General features: G+C 47.2%; 1 protein-coding gene and 1 pseudogene across 1 annotated transcript; one reads left to right on the top strand and one right to left on the bottom strand.

Moving 5' to 3' along the window:
* The first annotated feature begins 7,636 nt into the window (after window positions 1–7,636).
* Window positions 7,637–8,070, top strand: LOC135270928 (peptidyl-prolyl cis-trans isomerase FKBP1A-like; annotated as a pseudogene).
* Window positions 8,071–13,865: 5,795 nt separating this feature from the next.
* Window positions 13,866–21,919, bottom strand: LOC105731435 (zinc finger protein 417). The gene is made up of 2 exons (XM_012473176.2): window positions 18,635–21,919; window positions 13,866–16,359 (listed from the first exon to the last, which is right to left on the bottom strand). Exons 1-2 carry the CDS (start codon window positions 18,666–18,668, stop codon window positions 14,870–14,872), a joined length of 1,524 nt encoding a protein of 507 aa, XP_012328599.2. The 5' UTR covers window positions 18,669–21,919; the 3' UTR covers window positions 13,866–14,869.
* Between the last annotated feature and the right edge of the window lie 432 nt (window positions 21,920–22,351).

Below are 22,351 nucleotides of genomic sequence, written 5' to 3' on the forward strand. Positions count from 1 at the left end.
TGCAATCTCTGCCTCCCACGACTGGGGTTTTTTAAGGATAATTTGGTGATGGGGGCCATGAAGTGAGGAGTGCTGATTAGCTGCGTTGGAGATGAAATCATAGGGAGTCAAAGTTGTTCTCTTTTGCTAAGTCAGTTCCTGGGGCGGGGCAGGGCCACAAGATCAGATGAGCCAGTTCACCAATCTGGGTGGCGCCATCAGATCCATCAAGCTCAGGGTCTGAAAAATAACTCCAGCACCAAGCTTAGGTTTTACAATAGTGACATTATCCCTAGGAACAATTGAGGACGTTTAGAGTCGTGTGACCTCCAGCTGCATGACTCCTAATTTCTTTTTCTTTTTTGGGATGGGGCCACATTTCTGGCAGATAATTTCTAATGTTTGGGGCTGTATTAAACAGGAACTGGGAAGGAGCCAGGCTGCTGGAACAGGAGCCTAATCCCATCCGCAATCCCTTTGTGTGAAGGAACCACACCCGTCAGAAGTGTTTAATAGAGCAACTGCATCTTGAAAAGGGGCTGGGTAAAAGCAGGCTGAGACCTACTGGGCTGCATTCCCAGAAGGTTAAGGCATTCTAAGTCACAGGATGAAATAGTGTGACATGGTAAAGGCCCCATAAAACTGCATACCTCAATCATACCTCAGCTTTCTGTTGAAACTGCTCTCTGTAACCCTGATGTGACAGGCAGGCATTCCAAACCCACGCCATCTTGGCCCCTGAGACTTGTAATAAGTAACTAAGGTCTGTAATTTCCACCCTACCCAGGCAACGTGTAAACTAATGCTTATCTTGACTTCCATGAACCACTAAAGTAACCATCGGGACGTCAAAAGTCCAGTGGCCCTCGGAATGTCCAAAGCCCCTCGCCCCCACCCCTGCCCAGGAGGTGGTTTACGGGCATAAAAGGTCTTGACACCCTCCTTTTGGGGCCACGGGTTGGAGAGACTGAGTCCTCAGTCCGCAGGCAATAAAGACCCTGCAATTTGGCATACTTTTGTGTTGGCGTTGACTTTCTATGCTCGCTCTGGTACAACAGTAGGAGGTCAGCACAAGATACAGGCCATAAAGATGTTGCTGATAAACTAGGTTGTAGTAAAGAAGCTGGCTAGGGCTGGGCTCCGTGGCTCACGCCTGTAATCCCAACACTTTGGGAGGCCAAGGCGGGTGGATCACGAGGTCAGGAGTTCAAGATCAGCCTGGCCAAAATGGTGAAACCCTGTCTCTATAAAAAAAAAAATAGGGGCCGGGCGGCGCGGTGGCTCACGCCTGTAATCCCAGCACTTTGGGAGGCCGAGGCGGGTGGATCACGAGGTCAAGAGATCGAGACCATCCTGGTCAACAAGATGAAACCCCATCTCTACTAAAAATACAAAAAAGTACCTGGGCATGGTGGTGCGTGCCTGTAATCCCAGCTAGTCAGGAGGCTGAGGCAGGAGAATTGCCTGAACGCAGGAGACGGAGGTTGCGGTGAGCCGAGATCACGCCATTGCACTCCAGCCTGGGTAACAAGAGTGAAACTCCATCTCAAAAAAAAAAAAAAAAAAAAAAGGTAAAAAAAAAGAAAAAAGAAAAAAGAAGCTGGCTAAAACCCACCAAAACCAAGATGGCAATAAGAGTGACCTCTGGTCGTCCTCACAACTACACTCCTATCAATGCCATGACAGTTTACAAATGCCATGGCAACTTCAGGAAGTTACACTATATGGTCTAAAAAAACAGAGGCATGAATAATTCACCCTTTGTTTAATATATAATCAATAAATAACCATAAAATGGCCAACCAGCAGCCCTTAAGGCTGCTCTGTCTATGGAGTAGCCATTCTTTTATTCTTTTACTTTTTTTTGAGAGGGAGATTCACTCTGTCACCCAGGCTAGAGTACAGTGGCGTGATCTCGGCTCACTGCAACCTCCACCTCCTGGGTTCAAGTAAGTCTCCTGCCTTAGCCTCCTGAGTAGCTAGGACTACAGGCACACAACATCATGCCCTGCTAATTTTTGTATTTTTAGTAAAGACAGGGTTTTACCATATTGGTCAGGCTGGTCTCGAACTCCTGACCTTGTGATCCACACACCTCAGCCTCCCAGAGTGCTGGGATTGCAGACATGAGCCACCATGCCTAGCCCAAACCACTGTATTTCTTTTTTTTTTTTTTTGGGACGGAGTCTTGCTCTGTCACCATTCTGGAGTGCAGTGGCTTGATCTCGGCTCACTGCAACCTCTGCCTCCCGGGTTCAAGCGATTCCTCTGCCTCAGCCTCCCGAGAAGCTGGGACTACAGACGCACACCACCACACCTGGCTAATTTTTTGTATTTTACTAGAGACAGGGTTTCACCATGTTGGCCAGGATGATCTTGATCTCTTGACCTCGTGGTCTGCCTGCCTCAGCGTCCCAAAGTGCTGGGATTACAGCGGTGAGCCACCGTGCCCAGCTCATCTTTAATGTATTTGATTGATGTCTCATGCCTCCCTAAAATGTATAAAACCAAGCTGTACCCCGACCACCTTGGGCACATGTTCTCAGGACCTCCTCAGGGCTGTGTCACAGTCCACGGTCACTCATATTTGGCTCAGAATAAGTCTACATAGTTTGACTCTTTTCATCACAATGAAGAGACCCCGAACACAGAGGAAAATGTGGCTTTGAGTAAGTGAGGTGCAGATACCCAGGCAAAGAATGCGATTGGTTTAGAGATCCAACTTAGAGGAGGTAGAGTCTCTCCTAAGACGAGAAGGTTAAAGGCTCCTTTCAATAAAAGGCAAGGGTGCTTGACCAACGTTTGGCTGGATGCTCAACTTAGGAAGGATTCCTAAGAGTTTGGGTGTTAGAGGCTTCTCTCAGTAAAGTCCCTCTTGGCTAAGAACGGGTTTGGCACTATGGGATGTTAACTGCTATTTTCCTTGGAATAGTCTGCCTTGCTGATGGCTATGGTTACAGGATTAGGCCTGTACAGAAGCATGGGACACGGGCAGCTTTTTTTTCTCCCCAAAATGGGAAAGTTGAGAGCTGATGGGACTGCTGGAAAAGATCCCTTTGCTACTGACAAGCAGCCACCTGAACTCTTCCATGTCACTGCAATGGGAAGGGGGGATCTTCTCTGGCCTCTCTCAGCCCCTCACCATCCCCAACCTGCCACCGACACTGCTTTTCTGTCTCCTTTCCTTTCTTGTCTTTTCTGTTGCTCAGGGTGACCACCTTGCCCAGGGACCAGGTTGAAACTCCTGGTCGGAGGTTGAATTAAAGACAATGGAGCCCAACTGGGGGGGCGGGGGGCAAGTTTGGGCCTTGCCAGTTTGATATTCAGGCTAAGCAGTGTGGCTAATGTGCATGTTCTGTCACACGTGTTTTGCTCTGGCAAAGAACGGAAAAGATAATTTAGCTTTGTGTTGCGGCTTGGCCCCCAGGGCTGTGGTGCAGCCAGCTGGGTCACTAGGGCCTCTCAGGGAAAGGGAAACCAGAGCGTGGAATGCCAGCAAAAGGGTAAGAATTTCTTCTTTCTTTATCTTTTTATTTTATTTATTTATTTATTTTTGAGACGGAGTTTCACTCTTGTTACCCAGGCTGGAGTGCAACGGTGCGATCTCGGCTCACCGCAACCTCCGCCTCCTGGGTTCAGGCAATTCTCCTGCCTCAGCCTCCTGAGTAGCTCGGATTACAGGCACGCGCCACCGTGCCCAGCTAATTTTTTGTATTTTTAGTAGAGACGGGGTTTCACCATGTTGACCAGGATGGTCTCGATCTTTGACCTCGTGATCCACCCGCCTCGGCCTTCCAAAGTGCTGGGATTACAGGCGTGAGCCACCGCGCCCGGCCCTATTATTATGTTTAAAACAAAATCAGGAATGCTTCTGTTCTCAAGATGATAGCATATCAGGACACTCTTAAGTCTGGGCCCGTTTAGTAAACATTTTCAATCTGTTCCCTTAACCAGAAACATTTAGAGTCTAGGAATACCTAACTTTCTGGGAATGCAGCCCAGGAAATCCCAGCTTCATTTTTCCAAGCCATGACTCAACTGGAGTTGCTCTGGTTCGATCGTTCCTGACATTATCATCTTTGTTTCTTTTTTTTTTTTTTTTTGAGACGGAGTTTCACTCTTGTTACTCAGGCTGGAGTGCAATGGCGCGATCTCGGCTCACTGCAACCCCCATCTCCCTGATTCAAGCGATTCTCCTGCCTCAGCCTTCTGAGTAGCTGGGATTACAGGCACGCACCACCTTGGCCAGCTAATTTTTTGTATTTTTAGTAGAGACGAGGTTTCACCATGTTGACCAGGATGGTCTCGATCTCTTGACCTCATGATCCACCCGCCTCGGCCTCCCAAAGTGCTGGGATTACAGGCATGAGCCACCGTGCCCGGCCCCTCATCTTTGTTTCAAAGTTAAACCATAAACTAAGTTTCTACCAAAGTTAATTCACGCTACATCCAGGAATGAACAATAATTTTCTCACCATTAAAATTTTTGCAAAGACAGTTTCTTTTTTTTTTTTTTTTTAAAGACGGGGTTTCACCATGTTCATCAGGCTGGTCTTGAACTCCCAACCTCAGGTGATCCGCCCGCCTTGGCCTCCAAAGTGCTTGGATTACAGGCGTGAGCCACCACACCTGGCCGCAAAGACAGTTTCAATCACATTCTGAAGGAACAGTCGGTTTTCTCAGTCCTTGTTTCTCAGGATAGGGCCATAACAAGACGTGTGAAAGAAAAATAAAATCTGGGCACCCCAAGCTCACTAGGCCAAAGGAAAGGTTACGCCAGGAGAAAAAACAAAACTGACTTTTTCCACACAAATGGCTGAGATTATAGAAGGCCACGTATCGCCCCAGGTGGCCTCCCTCAACAATCGCTCACGAGGTCCCAAACTCTTGGGATTACAGGTAGTCCCCTATAAACTACTGTAAATGTAACAGCTTATGTTCTTCACGTGTATTGGACGGAGACAAGACTAGAAATTGTCCCTGGGTCCGCCCCAAAGCAAAGGCATATTTAACTTCTTCCTCTATGCTACCTTCATCTTATGTAAAATGTACATCTACTAATGCCAAAGGGAATGTATAATTACTGTTTTACCTCCTCCTTTAACTTAGAAAAGGTGGATTCAGGCGGGAGCGGTGGCTCACGCCTGTAATCCCAGCACTTTGGGAGGCCCATGATGGTGGATCACAAGGTCAAGAGAGCGAGACCTTTCTGGTCAACACGGTGAAACGCTGTCTCTACTAAAAATACAAAACTTAGCCAGGCATGTTGGGATGCGCCTGCAGTCCCAGCGACTTGGGAGGCTGAAGCAGGGGACTTGCTTGAACCCGGGCGGCAGAGATTGCAGTGAGCCGAGATGGCGCCACCATACTCCAGCCTGGTGACAGAGCGAGTCTCTGCCTCTAAAACAAAACAAAACAAACAAACAAACAAACAAAAACCAAAGATTCAGTGACTAGTCAAAGACTCAAAGGAATGTAATACTCACCTCATCGTCTACCCTTCCCCTCCTTTCTTTCTCCCCCTCTCCTGCTACTCACTCTTGCCTCTTTGAATGACGAAGTCCTCAAAACTCTCTTTGGAAGAAGAGGCCACAGATCTTACTGTAACTTGTGTCTCTGTTTCCCCTGTAACATCCTCAACCTCGGCAAAATAACCTCTAAACTCACGGAGACCTGTCTCCCATTCTTTTTGGCTTACAGAAGATAGAGAGTTGTGCCCCCATAAAGCAGCATTAGAAACCTACATTGCACCGGCCGGGTGTGGTGACTCATAACTGTAATCCTAGCACTGTGGGAGACCGAGGCAGGTGGATCGCCTGAGGTCAGGAGTTTGAGACCAGCCTGGCCAACATAGTGAAACCTGGTGCCTTTTTTTTTTAAGTTTTTTTAAATTTTGTTGATTAGTTATCTTTAAAACCCGTTTGTACTAAAAATACAAAAAATTAGCTGGGCGTGCTGATGTGTGCCTGTAGTCCCAGCTACTCAGGAGGCTGAGGCAGGAGAATCGCTTGAACCTGCGAGGCAGAGGTTGCAGTGAGCCGAGATCGTGCCATTGCACTCCAGCCTGGGCAACAAGAGTTAGACGCTGTCTAAAAACAAACAAACAAACAAACAAAAAACTACATCTCTGCGTTCCCGCAGAAAACGACTCTCCTGCATGTGCCCCCGATTCTTGTGCCCGATTCCTTGAGTGACACTTTTATCCACTTGGTATTGGTCACTTCATATTCTAACTTATAGATAGTCCCTTTTAGGAATTATGCATCAGCCTCACAAAAAGAACAATTAAATAGCTTGTTATCAGCAATGGTGGTAGTACTCAAAGGTAGAGCGCTCCACCTGAAGACACTGGCGTATGTTAAACTAGTATTATTGTTTGGAGACGGAGTTTCGCTCTTGTTGCCCAGGCTGGAGTGCAGTGGCATGATCTTGCCTCACTGCAACTTCTGCCTCCGGGGTTAAAGCAGTTCTCCTGCCTCAGCCTCCTGAGTAGCCAGGATTACAGGCATTCGCCACCACGCCGGGCTAATTTTGTATGTTTGGTAGAGACAGGGTTTCTCCACGTTGCTCAGGCTGGTCTGGAACTCCCGACCTCAGATGATCCGCCAGCCTCAGCTTCCCAAAATGCTGGGATTACAGGCATGAGCCACTATGCTTGGCCAAATTATTATTATTTTTAAGATAGGGTTTCACCATGTTGCCCAGGCTGGTCTCAAACTTCTAGGCTCAAGTGATTCTCCTGCCTTGGCCTCCGAAAATGCTGGGATTACAGGTGTGAGCCACCATCCATGCCCAACCATATGTTAAATTGTTTTTTTTTGTTTTTTTTTTTTGAGACGGAGTTTCGCTCTTGTTACCCAGGCTGGAGTGCAATGGCACGATCTCGGCTCACCGCAACCTCCGCCTCCTGGGTTCAGGCAATTCTCTTGCCTCAGCCTCCTAAGTAGCTGGGATTACAGGCATGCGCCACCATGCCCAGCTAATTTTTTGTATTTTTAGTAGAGATGGGGTTTCACCATGTTGACCAGGATGGTCTCGATCTCTTGACCTCGTGATCCACCCGCCTCGGCCTCCCAAAGTGCTGGGATTACAGGCTTGAGCCACCGCGCCCGGCCAAATTCTTGAGTTCATATAATTGTGCTGGGAAGTGATTATCATTTTTCTCAGGTGATAACAGGGTTTGTTCTGCATGAGTAATTAATATTACATCAGAAAAATAGTTGTAAAAAGCAAACTACATAAATCTATTAAGAATGCCTATATAGGCCAGGAGAAGTGGCTCATACCTGTAATCCTAGCACTTTGGGAGGCCGAGGCAGCTGAGGTGAGGAGTTTGAGATCTGGCCAACATGGTGAAACCTAATCTCCACTAAAATAAAAAAATATATATATATATATATTAGCCAGGCATGGCGGCACACATCTGTAATTCCAGCTACTGGGGAGGCTGAGGCCGGAGAATCAGTTGAACCTGGGAGCCGGAGGTAGCAGTGAGCCGCACCATCGCACTGCAGCCTGGGCAAGACAGTGAGGCTCTGTCTCAAAAGAAAAAATAAAAAAGGCCGAGGGACTAGGCAGAACTGTGGCACCACCGCCAGGTCGCTGCAGGTCCCTGCCGCCCTCTGCGCTGCCTGCCCACCCAGCGTGCGCTGCCTCCATGGGAACGCAGGTGGAAACCATCTCCCCAGGAGACCCACACACCTTCCCGCAGCGTGGCCTGATGTGCATGGTGCATTACACTGGGATCCTTGAAGACGGAAAGAAATGTGATTCCTTCTGGGACAGAAACAAGCCTTTAAGTTTATGTTAGGCAAGCAGGAGGTGATCTGAGGCTGACAAGAAACGGTTGCCCAGATGAGTGTGGCTCAGAGAGCCAAACTAGATTATGTGTACGGTGCCACCGGACACCCAGGCATCATCCCACCACGTGCCACTATTGTCTTCGATGTGGTTTCTAAAACTGGAAGGACAGGAATGGCCTCCTCCCTTAGCTCCGTTTTTGGAACTGCCATGGAGGGACCTGGCACCTCCAGACCAGTGCAAATGAATCCATACGGAGCTTCTCCTAAAGTTCCACTACACTCTGTATAGACATCTGCCCTGACTGAACGTGTTCTGTCACTCAGCTTTGCTTCCGACACCTCCATTTCTTCTTCCCCTTTCTCCTCGTATGTGTGTTTACTTAAACTATATGCCATAAACCATAAGTTATTCATTTCATTTTCTTTTTGTGGTGAAGATTCGGTTTCAGTCTTTCGCATCTAGGATTCCAATTAAGTACACAGTCAAATACTGATAGCACAAGTGATGTTAATTTTAGGAACTGGTGTTGGGGAAATTTCAAGGAATTTTTTTTTTTTTTTTTGAGACAGAGTCTCACTTTGTCGCCAGGCGCTAGGCTGGAGTGCAGTGGCACAATCTCGGCTCACTGCAACCTCTGACTCCCGGGTTCAAGCAATTCTCCTGCCTCGGCCTCCCAAGTAGCTGGGACTACAGGCACGCGCCACCACACCCCAGCTATCAAGAATATTTTAATTTTGGCCGGGTGTGGTGGCTCACACCTGTAATCCAAGCACTTTGGAGGCCAAGGCGGGCAGACCACCTGAGGTCGGGAGTTCAAGACCAGCCTGACCAACATGGTGAAACCCTGTCTTTAAAATAAAAAAAAAAAAATAAAGAATATTTTAATTTTTTTGGATGGATTTTTATCTATTACACACTAAACACTCTTGCTGGTGATTTGCAAAGCCACAGCAGATTTGAGGCGCTGTTGAGGGCTGAATTATTCTCCAAGTTGAGAGACGTCCTTGGGATAAATTAAAAATCCTACCTAAAATCGAGGTGGGAACGGGAAGAGCCGCTGCCTCCACCAGTCCCACCCCACCCTCCCTTTAAACCCTCTGCCTTTGAAAGCAGATCATTTTCACCGCATGTTGGACACTACAGGCATCTTTCCCTGGGCCGGCAGGGACCTCTGGAGCCTTCTGTGGACTTACTGTTGTTTTTCCATCCTGTGGTTTTTCTAACGGACTTTCAGGAATTTGGAATCTCCTAACTTCCCAAACTCCATCACTTCCTAAAGCTTAAGATCTTGAATTGACAGTCTAAATGGAAGGTGCTGTTTGTAGAATGAACACCCAATGAAAGCCCACCCATCACGACAAATCCTTCAATGTTCTCTTAAGAAGATGATGCTGGTCATCTCGGCTCCAGCGTCTCCCCTTTTTGATGCCCGGCTCCCTTTGCTGATCTCAAGTTTCCTGGCTTTTCCTCCTTCAGCCCCTTCTTACCCCTTTGCTGTCCTGTGTAGTGATCTGGTGACAGAAATCACTGCTGCTCCCTCAGCACCATATATGAGTTTCAAGTTTTATTACTGCAATAAAGGTGCTTTATGCCGGCTTTTCAAACAACAGAAAAAAAGAAAGAAAAAGATGCCTATATATTCAATATATGTTCAAAGGTGCTGTCAGAAATACCTCTGCTGAAATATCAGTGGATAGTGAAAAAATTTAATACCTCAGAGAAGCTTTAGTAGTGACGTTTAAACAACAACAATAAAAATGGAATTAGGCCATTGAAAAGGACCCATGAAAAAATAAGTTAAAAGAAATATAAGAAAAAGAAGGAGATGGGCGCAGTGGCTCACACCTGTAATCCCAGCACTCTGGGAGGCCAAGGTGGGCAGATCACGAGATTAAGAGATCGAGACCATCCTGGCCAACATGGTGAAATCCCACCTCTACTAAAAATTAGCTGGATGTGGTGGCGGGTGCCTGTAATCCCAGCTACTCAGGAAGCTGAGGCAGGAGAATCACTAGAACCTGGGAGGTGGAGGTTGCAGTGAGCCCAGATCGCACCACTGCACACCAGCCTTGAGACAGAGCGAGACTCCATCTCAAAAAAGAAATATAAGAAAAAGTGGAGCAAAACGTGATTAAAATGATCACCCTGGGTTTTGTCCTCAAATTGAGATTTTGATTTCTTTTTTTTTTTTTTTTTGAGACAGAGTTTCGCTCTTGTTACCCAGGCTGGAGTGCAATGGCGCGATCTCGGCTCACCGCAACCTCCACCTCCTGGGTTCAGGCAATTCTCCTGCCTCAGCCTCCTGAGTAGCTGGGATTACAGGCACGCGCCACCATGCCCAGCTAATTTTTTGTATTTTTAGTAGAGACGGGGTTTCACCATGTTGACCAGGATGGTCTCGATCTCTTGACCTCGTGATCCATCCACCTCGGCCTCCCAAAGTGCTGGGATTACAGGCGTGAGCCACCGCGCCCGGCTCTTTTTTTTTTTTTTTTTTTTTTTTTTTTTTGAGACGGAGTTTCGCTCTTGTTACCCAGGCTGGAGCGCAATGGCGCGATCTTGGCTCACCGCAATCTCCGCCTCCTGGGTTCAGGCAATTCTCCTGCCTCAGCCTCCTGAGTAGCTGGGATTACAGGCACGCGCCACCGTGCCCAGCTAATTTTTTTTTTGTATTAGTAGAGACGGGGTTTCACCATGTTGACCAGGATGGTCTCGATCTCTTGACCTCGTGATCCACCCGCCTCGGCCTCCCAAAGTGCTGGGATTACAGGCTTGAGCCACCGCGCCCGGCCCTGATTTCTTGAAAATACTGGCGAGGCATGGTGGTTCCTACCAGTAATTCCAGCACTTTGGGAGGACGAGGCAGAAGGATCACTTGAGCTCAGGAGTTCAAGACCAACCTGAGCAACATGGCAAAACCCTGCTTTATGAAAAAATTTTAAAAAGGCCAGGTGTGGTGGCTCATGTCTGTAATCCCATCACTTTGGGAGGCTGAGGGGAATGGATCACTTGAGGTCAGGAGTTCACGACCAACCTGGCCAACATAGTGAAACCCTGTCTCTTAAGACACAAAAATTAGCCGGGCGTGATGGCAGCCACCTGGAATCCCAGCTACTTGGGAGGCTGAGGCAGGAGAACACTTGAACCTGGGAGGTAGAGTGCAGTGAGCCGAGATCACACCGCTGCACTCTGCCCTGGGTGACAGAGTGAGACTCTGTCTCAAAAAAAAAAAAAAAGGCTGGGCATGGTGGCTCATGCCTGTAATCCCAGCACTTTGGGAAGCTGAGGTAGGCTGATCACCTGAAGTCAGGAGTGTGTTGACCAGCCTGGCCAACATAGTGAAAACCCATCTCTACTAAAAATTAAAAAAAAAAAAAAAAAATCGAGATGTGGTGATACACATCTGTAATCCCAGCTACTCGGGAGGCTGAGGCAGGAGAATTCCTTGAACCCCTGAGGCGGAGGTTGCGGTGAGGCAAGATCACACCACTGCACTCCAGCCTGGGCAAAGAGAGTGAAACTCCTGTCTCAAAACAAAACCTAAAACAACAACCAAAAAAACCAGATAAAGCTTTACAATGGACTTTGTGAGGTGCCATGTTTTTGGTCAGCCATGAGAGGAAGAGTAATTCAGAGTAAGAGGAAACAGATTCTAGGCAGCCCTCAGGGAAACTGAGGTGGCACCCTGCCTCCAGCTCCCTCAGAATGTCCCATCTCCCTGTATCGGTGTCCCAGATAATTTTCTTCTGATTGGGACATTTACCTGGGAACAGTGGTCACTTACTTTCATTTTATTCTATTTATTTACTTTTTTAAAGACGCGGTTTCACCATGTTGGCCAGGCTGGTCTTGAACTCCCCACCTCAGGTGATCCGCCCGCCTTGGCCTCCAAAGTGCTTGGATTACAGGTGTGAGCCACCACGCCTGGCCCAGTGGTTACTTACAATATTATTTACTGCCAAAACCGTGGCTGCAGTGTCACGGGGAGAAAGGGACATGTGACCCTGAGAAGATTCTGGATTCCATAATCTCACCTTCTTGCTGGGAAGGAACACTTGTTTCAGCAGAAAGTGCCATGACAGTGTCTGCACAGGGGCTGGAGATTATCACTGGAAAACAGCTCGGAGTGAGGAAATTAGTTAAGAATGTGGATGAATGGTGTTACCCACTGAGAATGCCGTAAGTAGCTAGAAGACATAGGCCTCAGTACACATAAATCTCAATGGGTAGTGAGTAGAGGAACGGGAGCTCTGAGATAATTAATTGGAGCCCGTGGCTATCCTAGAACTTGGACAACATAAAATTCTTCTTTGTACAAATTGTGTATCCTTTCCATACCGGAGAACTCTGAGAAATACGAACTTGGAAGAAAAGAAATAGGTAATCTTAGAAAGATGTCAAATAGAAGCCAGGCATGGTGGCTAATACTGTTATACCAGCACTTTGGGAAGCCAAGGTGGGCAGATCACCTGAGGTCGGGAGTTTGAGGCCACCCTGACCAACATGGAGAAACCCCATCTCTACTAAAAATACAAAATTAGCCAGGCGCGGTGGTGCATGCCTATAATCCCAGCTACTCAGGAGGCTGAGGCAGGAGAATTGCTTGAACCCAGGAAGTGGAGGTTGCAGAGAGCCAAGATCATGCCACTGCACTTCAGACTAGCAACGAGGGCGAAACTCCATCTCAAAAAAAAAAAAAAGAAAAAGATGAAATAGAAACACAGCTATGGTGGCATAGTAACTGTTTAATTGCCCGGCAATGTATACATATTGTCACTTTGGGACACTTATTCCACATGAAGTGGATAACCAGCTCATAGCTCTTGTGGTACTGAAAAACAAGTATTCAGCCAGGCAGTGGCTCACACCTGTAATCCCAGCACTTTGGGAGGCCAAAGCGGGTGAATCACTTGAGCTCAGGAGCTAGAGACCAGCCAGGGCAACATGGTGAAACACCATCGCTACTGAAATAAATAAATAAAAATAAAATTAGCCAGATGTAGTGGTACACACCTGTAGTCCCAGCTACTCGGGAGGCTGAGGCAGAAAAGCTTGAACCTGGGAGGTGGAGGCTGCAGTGAGCTGAGATCATGCCACTTCACTGTAGTATGGGAGAGAGAGTAAGACTCCATCACAAAAAAAAAAACAACTATTCCTTACAGCAAACTGGTATCACTGAAGAATGAATGAGGTCCAACATAAGACTTTCTTCTCTTTTTTTTTTTTTTTGGACAGAGTCTCGCTCTGTCTCCAGGCGTCAGGCTGGAGTGCAATGGCATGATCTCAGCTCACTGCAACCTCTGCTTTCAGGGTTCAAGCAATTCCCCTGCCTCAGACTCCCGAGTAGCTGAGACTACAGGTGCACACCACCATGCCCAGCTAATTTTTGTATTTTTTAGTAGAGACGGGGTTTCACTATGCTGGCCAGGATGGTCTCAATCTCTTGACTTAGTGATCCACCCGCCTCAGCCTCCGATACTGCTGGGATTACAGGTGTGAGCCACCACACCCAGCTCTCATTTCATTATTTTCAAATTTCTTAATGAAATAAGAAATAGATAAAATTCATCTAATCCCAGCACTTTGGGAGGCCGAGGTGAGTGGATCACCTGATGTCGGTTGCAGTGAGCCATGATCATGCACTGCACTCCAGTATGGTAACAGATCGAGACTCTGTATCCAGATAAAAAACTTGTACACTCGGGGCCGGGTGCGGTGGCTCACACCTGTAATCCCAGCACTTTGGGAGGCCGAGGCGGGTGGATCACAAGGTCAAGAGATCGAGACCATCCTGGTCAACATGGTGAAACCCCGTCTCTACTAAAAATACAAAAAATTAGCTGGGCATGGTGGCGCGTGCCTGTAGTCCCAGCTACTCAGGAGGCTGAGGCAGGAGAATTGCCTGAACCCAGGAGGCAGAGGTTGCGGTGAGCCGAGATCGCACCATTACACTCCAGCCTGGGTAACAAGAGCGAAACTCCATCTCAAAAAAAAAAAAAAAAAACTTGTACATTGACCTATCATGTGACTCAGGCACTGCACACCACCATGTTAACACAGTGAAACATACCTATACGAACAACCACGTTCAAATGTAGATTTATTTACAACAGACAAAAACAAGAAGCAACTGAAATATATTGCAACAGATAAATGATACACAGATAAGTTTTTATAGCATGTTATTCTTTTTTCTTTTTTGTAGAGAAGAGGTCTGGCTATGCTGCCCAGGCTGGTCTCTAACTTCTGGCCTCGAGTGATCCACCTTGTCCTCCCAAAGTATCAGAATTACAAGCAAGAGCTGCCATGCCTGGTTGAGCATGTCATATTCTAAGCAATATAAGAAAAAGTGGCCGGGCACGGTGGCTCAAGCCTGTAATCCCAGCACTTTGGGAGGTCGAGGTGGGTGGATCACGAGGTCAAGAGATCGAGACCATCCCGGTCAACATGGTGAAACCCCGTCTCTACTAAAAATAAAAAAAATTAGCTGGGCACGGTGGTGCGTGCCTGTAATCCCAGCTACTCAGGGGGCTGAGACAGGAGAATTGCCTGAACTCAGGAGGCGGAGGTTGCGGTGAGCCGAGATCGCGCCATTGCACTCCAGCCTGAGTAACAAGAGCGAAACTCCGTCTCAAAAAAAAAAAGAAAAAGAAAAAGAAAAATTAAGGCTAGGTGCAGAGGCTCATGCCTGTAATCTCAGCACTTTGGGAGGCCAAGGCAGGTGGATCACTTGAGGTCAGGAGTTAGATATCAGCCTGGCCAACATGGTAAAATGCCGTCTCCACTAAAAATACAAAAATTAGCCAGGCATGGTGGTATGTACCCGTAATCCCAGCTACTCAGGAGGCTGGTGCAGGAGAATCGCTTGAACCCAGGAGGCAGAGGTTGCAATGAGCCGAAATCGCACCACTGCACTCTAGCCTTGGTGACAGAACAAGACTGCCTCAACGTGAAGTCTCTTAAGACCAAGGAGAGCTGACATTCTGATGTTTTCCGCATCGACAGCACTCTTAAGGCCTTTGGCCAGTATGACCTCTCCTGTGTTTAATGAGACTGGAGGTTTCAGCAAACAATTTCCCATATTCACTCACTCATGAGGCGTTTCTCCTGTGTGAACTCTCTGATGTTGAAGGAGGGCAGAGCTTCGAGAAAATGTCTTTCCACATTTGGTGCATTCATAAGGCCTTTCTCCAGTGTGAACTCTCCTGTGTTTAGTGAGACTGGAACATTCAGTAAAGGATTTTCCACATTCACTGCACTTATAAGGCTTTTCTCCAGTGTGAACTCTTTTATGAACAAGAAGCGCAGAGCTGTAAGGAAATGATTTCCCACATTCACTGCATTCATATGGCCTTTCTCCAGTGTGAACTCTCCGATGTAAAGTTACGCAGTTCTTATTGCCAAATAATTTCCCACATATGTCACACTCATATGGCCTTTCTCCTGTGTGAACTCTCTCGTGAACAAGAAGATGACACTTCTTGTTAAATAATTTCCCACATTCCCTGCAACTGTAAGGTCTTTCCCCAGTGTGAAGTCTCTGGTGTTCAGTGAGGTGGGATCTGTACCTAAATGATTTCCCACATTCCCTGCACTCATAAGGCCTTTCTCCTGTGTGACCTCGCTGATGTTGAATGAGGTTGCCCTTTTGAGCAAAAGATTTCCCACATTCTTCACACTCATAAGGCCTTTTTCCAGTGTGAAGACGCTGATGTAGACTAAGGTTGCGCTTCTGACTAAAAGATTTCCCACATTCTTCACACTCATAAGGCCTTTTTCCAGCGTGAACATGCTGATGTAGACTAAGGTTGCGCTTCCGACTAAAAGATTTCCCACACTCCCCACAGTGATAAGCTGTGTCTCCAGTGTGAAATCGCTGATGTTGAGTGAGGTGGCCCTTTTGACTAAAAGATTTCCCACATTCTCCACACTCATAAGGTCCTTTTCCTGTGTGAACTCTTTGATGATTACTGAAGCTGTCATATTTGCTAAAGGATTTCCCACAACTGCTGTACACATAACATCCATCTCTAGTGAAAAGTTTCTGGTGTGGAATAAGTGATTGCTTGGTGCTGAAGACTTCTGCGCATTCTCCACACCTGTAGTTACCTTTTCCCTCCTGAAAGGGTGAGCCATGCTTAGTTTCACTGTTTGTCTTCTTTACAGGGTAAGTGGCTTCTTCCTGGCACGATCCTGAACTGGGCAGAACATCCTTCCCAAAGTCACAGAAGACAAATGACTCCTGTGACATCATGAACCTAGATTTCTTTACAAACGGTGCTTCTCTGACACTCCTCCTGTAGAATTTCTCTCCAATATGCTGCTTCTGCTGCTGATGAAGGTTTGCAGCGTCATGCAAGTTTTTTCCACATGCCCTACTCCTGTTCAGTTTCTGCTTGCGATGAGTTTCCTGGTGGTCAGCACAGTGAAAAACGTCCCCCAAGATGAGGCCACCCATGTCACAGGAGTGAGCCTTCTTAGGAGAAACAGCCCTAGGAGTCCTGTCCTGAGACTCTGTTTGCACAGTAAGGCTCTGCTTAGACGGTGCTGCCTCATCTTTTAATCCACACCAACAACCTGAAAGCAAGGAAACGCTGGTCAACTTTAAAGTACCTCTGATGGGAAGGCACCACCCACAAATATATGTCACAAATTGAGGAATTACTCTATAGAAATATTTGCAGAAATAGAACATTGGCTTCAGGTTAAAGATTAGGCTGCTTGCTGGGCACAGTGGCTCATGCCTGTCATCCCAGCACTTTGGGAGACTGAGGCGGGTGGATCACCTGAGGTCAGAAGTTTGAGACCAGCCTGACCAACAACATGGTAACTCCCCGTCTTTACTAAAAATACAAAAATTGGCAGGGCATGGTGGCAGGAACTTGCAATCCCAGCTACTTTGAAGGCTAAGGCAGGAGAATCACTTGAACCCAGGAAGTGGAGGTTGCAGTGAGCCAAGATCACACCATTGCACTCCAGCCTGGGCACAAGAGTGAAAATCTGTCCCCCAAAAAAAAGAAAAAAAAAAAAAAGCCGAACATGGTGACTCACACCTGTAATCCTAGCACTTTGGGAGGCCTAGGTGGGTGGATCTCGAGTTCAAAACCAGACTGGCCAACATGGCGAAACCCTATCTCTACTAAAAATACAAAAATTAGCTGGGCATGGTGGTGGGCGCCAAGAATCAAAGCTATTCGGGAGGCTGAGGCAGGAATATCGCTTGAACCCAGGAGAAGGAGTTTGCAGTGAGTGGAGATCAGGACACTGTACTCCAGCCTGGGCAACAGAGCAAGACTCCATTTCAAAAATCAAAAAAAAAAAAAAAAGATGGGTCTGCTGCTTAGCATTTCTGGGCTATAAAGATCAGAGAATACAGGAGGCCTCATGAGGTAAAGAGCACAAGCATACACACAACACAGGGAGTAGTGGCAGGGTCTAGAGCTCTTTCCTCTAAAAAGAAGTTGTGTACAGGACCTTATCTCCTGATGACACGTGAGTGCTATATAGCAGTATATGTCTAAGTCCAAGAAAACATGAGTCCACACAGCAGGGGGAGGTCATGGATGGTTTAACAATAAGCATATGCTTTCTAATAACAATCAATACACCAGGCCGGGCACGGCGGCTCACGCCTGTAATCCCAGCACTTTGGGAGGCCGAGGCAGGCAGATCACGAGGTCAGGAGTTCAAGACCAGACTGGCCAACATGGGGAAACCCCATCTGTTCTAAAAAAAAATACAAAAATTAGCTGGGGATGGTGGCTCCTGCCTGTAATCCCAGCTACTTGGGAGGCTGGTAGAAGAACTGCTTGAACCAAGACCAAGAAGGTGGAGGTTGTAGTGAGCCGAGATCACGCCACTGCACTCCAGCCTGGGCTACAGAGCGAGACTCCATTTCAAAAATAATAATAATAATAATAACAATAATAATACACCAGTATCAGAGACAACTGCAGATAAAAGCACAAGAACAATGGGTGTGAGGTGGAGTCCAGAGATGTGAGTATTAGTCCTGGGTGATTATCACAGCAGAAGTAAAAAGGTGCAGAACTAACAAGTGTGACACTCTCAACAATGGGGACAAAAAGATAAATAGTGTGGGCCTACTCATATTGCCACGAAAATACTCAGCAAACATAAATGGTTTCTGGTAGGATTTCAATAGACTCCCGAAGTCATGCCCTTCCTTGGCATGGCACTTTTGAGGGACAGGCTCCCTTTGAGCCTATCGTGATGAGCCTGAATTGAAATACATCTTGCGAAACACCGAGGACTCTCCATCCCACCCCCAAGATGACCAAATACATGGGAGTGGATGATGTACGTACAAAGGGAAAGGCAGCAGAGATAACAGGAAACACTAGCTCAGGACAACTAAGCACCTGACAGCCACCAGGACAGTAAAACTAAGTATTACAAGAGAATTCCTAAGCAGGTCTATGGCCTATGGAGGTAGTGACAATGTCAATGAAGGCAACTGTTGGCACAGGGAGGCATGAAGAATTATCACCTACAGGAAGGAAGTATTAATAGAAGCTAGGCACACAAGAGCCACAGATTTGGACAGTCACCTAAAAGCCAGAGAGCAAGCAAAGTGGATACATTAAGGTGCCTGTAAGACTCCAGACTCTGACTCTTTCTCTGGGAGACTACAGCAAAGCACATGTTGGAGCTGCTCAGGAAAGGAAAAGGCAATACACACACCTGAGTCCTACCAGCCACATAACTTACACAGAGAAGTGTGGAAGGAACCCGTGCCCAGGCCCCTTAAGTGAGAAAGACAGTCTTGTCAATGAAAAACAGCGAATGGAAATACTAGCTCAGGTCACAGGGGTGAGTGTGGGCAACTTACCCAGGGAAGATATAAGTGCCAGGTTCTCTAGCATCACATCACGGTACAAGCATCTCTGAGCCTCACTAAGGAGACACCATTCCTCCTTGGAAAAGTTCACAGCCACGTCTTCAAAGGTCACAGTGCCCTGCTGTGACAGTGACAAATGAAACCACAAACAGCCCCTATACTGAGGTACAACAATCTACCTCGCCCACACACCCACCCCTGCCCATCTTCCTCCCAGGGTCCACAACACAATGTTGAAACCATGTCTACTGGTGCCTCCTTCTCTTCATGGGCGCAATGGTCAATTGGTATAGCCGCCAGCAATATGAAGCAGGTAGTCAAGGCTGGGGTCAGTGGCTCACGCCTGTTATCCCAGCACTTCGGGAGGCCGAGGCGGGCTGATCACAAGGTCGAGATCCAGACCATCCTGGCCAACCTGGTGAAACCCCATCTCTACTAAAAATACCAAAAAAATTAGCTGGGTATGGTGGTGCATGCCTGCAGTCCCAGTTACTCAGGAGGCTGAGGCAGGAGAATCGCTTGAACCTGGGAGGTGGAGACTGCAGTGAGCTATGATCATGCTAGTGTACTCCAGCCTGGCGACAGAGTGAGACTCTGTCTCAAAAAAAAAAAAAAAAAGAAGTAGGTGGACAAACAGGTATCGAGGCTGTGGTCTTGACATAAAAAGGTCCACTGCCTTCTGAATAGTGATATCCAAGCTCATGTAAAGCCCAGGGAAGCTGCCTGGATCCATCAGACAAATTCATTCTCTAAATATACATCATTCTTTATACTGCACAGACACATGCCCATGGCCACTCCCAGCTGAGCTTCCCCCACCATCAGCCACTCTCTGGAATCCTCACAAATAAAAGTTTGTTTTTTGTTTTTGTTTTTATGAAACATAGTTTAGCTCTGTCACCCAGGCTGGAGTGCAGTGGCATGACCTTGGCTGACTGCAGCCTCTGCCTCCCAGGTTCAAGTGGTTCTTGTGCCTCAGCCTCCCAAGTAGCCGCCAGGACTACAACTGCACTAATTTTTGTATTTTTTTTAGTAGAGACGAGGTTTCACCATGTTGGCCGGGCTGCTCTTGAACTCCTCACCTCAAGTGATCCACCTGCCTTGGCCTCACAAAATGCTGAGATTATAAGCATGGGTCATGACACCCAGCCGCTACAAATAAAATTATTTTGTAAGATGAAGAGGGTATAATGGTCCATGATTCTCTTGGGAGTATGCAAATGGTTTGTTTCCATAACTCTGGTGGTAAGGATGGAATTTAATCCCACTACAAAGTATAACAACATGGAACCCGGCCTCATCACCTTGATCAAAAGTGTTGCTAGGCTAGGATAAATCATCTGAGAGAGAAGAGTGGGAATGAGATTTGTACTCACACGGTTTAAGGTTTTCCCACTACCACAAGCTGTCAAAGTAACACATCACATTGGGCCTTCAGTTCTGGTCTTACACCAAAATGTGAATAAGCATCCAGAGTATGCTTGACAAATACAAATAGAATTCAATATTAATACAGAATTTCCATGGTTTCCATAGCATGGTAGTCCCGAATCATCCTGTGAGTGTCCACCTGCATGACTCAGAATTCCCATGGTTTCCATAGCATGGTAGTCCCGAATCATCCTGTGAGTGTCCACCTGAATGACTCCATAGCCGCACACAACCATGAGTGGCTTCAGATAGCCATGACCCTATTCCACTTCCGTGCTGCACCAGCTGACACCTCAGCTGCAGCAGCCCTCCTCTGTCCACCCAATGCCATTTAAAGCAATGCCCCTGCATTTGTGAACAAAACCAAACCTACTATCACACAGGAGCATATTTTTCCCTGCCTATACGCACTAGGCTTAATGAAACTCTCCAGGCACTCCCAAAACGATTTTGAGTCCAAACAGTGGTAAACAGTTACAACTGGCCGGGCGTGGTGGCTCATGCCTGTAATCCAAGCACTCTGGAGGCCAAGGTGGGCAGATCTCCTGAGGTCAGGAGTTCAAGACCAGCCTGACCAACATGGTAAAACCCCCGTCTTAATTAAAAAAAAAAAAAAAATTACAACTTTGGCACCAATTCAGCCCTAAGTATCATCTTCCCTGAATTACTCTGTGCTTCTGCATGCATCCATCTCTTGTCTGTCCTCTTCTTGGATGTCTATGTCCCCTGCCAACCTCTAGTGTCTGATAGCTCCTGCGATGATGGTCACGTACACCCTCTTAGGTGTTTAGGAAGCCCAGTAACATTACTCAGGGGTGCAAGAGACCCACTCTTCAGCATGTAATCACACCTTTCTGGCCCCTGAAATGATCTACCACCATAAGCTGGGTGTGATGGCTTATGTCTGTAATTCCAGCGCTTTGGGAGGCTGAGGTGAGTGGATCACCTGAGGTCAGGAGTTCGAGACCAGCTTGACCAACACAGAGAAACCCTATCCCTACTAAAAATACAAAAGCAGCTGGGCGTGGTGGTTCATGCCTGTAATCCCAGCTACTCAGGAGGCTGAGGCAGGAGAATCGCTTGAGCCTGGGAGGTGAAGGTTGCAGTGAGTCAAGATCACTGCACCCCAGCCTGGGCAACAAGAGCAAAACTCTGTCTCAAAAAAAAAAAAAAGATTTACCACCATAATCAGAAGCATGCCCTCCTAAACATGATCCACAGCTAACTTACCGTATTTACCCATTAGCATTCACATACTGGATGTCTCCAGTAGAAATAAATTCCCAGATACCCTGTCCTGTAAGCCTAGTTATCCATTTGATGCAGCCACTTACCGGTCTCTGACTCTTCCTATGGCCAAAACAACTGTCTGATATCCACAGTATTATGTCAATATCAACTTCATCTCAGCTGACACAGCATCGGTGGCTACAGTTGCTAAGATCAAAAACCCTGGCTTATGCCGATTTCTCTTTCATATCCTTATTATTCAAATTAGAAAACCTACTGTCTTACCTGGGCACAGTGGCTCACGCCTGCAATCCCAGCACTTGAAGTGGCCAAGGCAGATGGATCACCTGGGGTCAGGAGTTCAAAACCTGCCAAACCAACATGGTGAAACTCCATCTCTACTAAAAATACAAAAATTAGCTATGTGTGGTGGCACCTGTATCCCAGCTACTGGGAAGGCTGAGACAGCAGAAGCGCTTAAACCCAGGAGGCAGAGGTTGCAGTGAGCCAAGATTGCATCATTGCACTCCAGCCTGGGCGACAAGAAGGAAACTCACCGGCTGGGCGCGGTGGCTCACGCCTATAATCCCAGCACTTTGGGAGGCCGAGGCGGGTGGATCACAAGGTCAAGAGATCGAGACCATCCTGGTCAACATGGTGAAACCCCGTCTCTACTAATACAAAAAATAAGCTGGGCATGGTGGCGCGTGCCTGTAATCCCAGCTACTCAGGAGGCTGAGGCAGGAGAATTGCCTGAACCCAGGAGGCGGAGGTTGCGGTGAGCCGAGATCGCGCCATTGCACTCCAGTCTGGGTAACAAGAGCGAAACTCCGTCTCAAAAAAAAAAAAAAAAAATGTTACAGGATTTGATAAGCTCAGGCCTCCCGGAACCCTTTCTTGTCCCTGGAGCCAGGTGACCCTCAGGCTGGTTGTCTGACCTGCTTGTCTCAGTGCAAAATGTCATCTCTACCACATATGTCATCTACAAAAAGCATTCAACCTCCCAAGACTCCAAAGTCCTCATGCCCTTTGGGAAACCTTAAAAGC

This window comes from Aotus nancymaae, unplaced genomic scaffold (genome assembly GCF_030222135.1).
Source record: "Aotus nancymaae isolate 86718 unplaced genomic scaffold, 86718_ANA_hifiasm-v0.15.2.pri h1tg000069l, whole genome shotgun sequence".
Classification (NCBI taxonomy): Eukaryota; Metazoa; Chordata; class Mammalia; order Primates; family Aotidae; genus Aotus; species Aotus nancymaae.

Excerpts from the sequence above, each read along its gene's own strand:
- LOC105731435 (XM_012473176.2), bottom strand. The coding sequence starts at position 18,668 with ATGCTAGAGAACCTGGCACTTATATCTTCCCTGG. Across the intron at positions 16,360-18,634 it reads GGCACTTATATCTTCCCTGG|GTTGTTGGTGTGGATTAAAA; the intron begins GTAAGTTGCCCA and ends CCTTGCTTTCAG.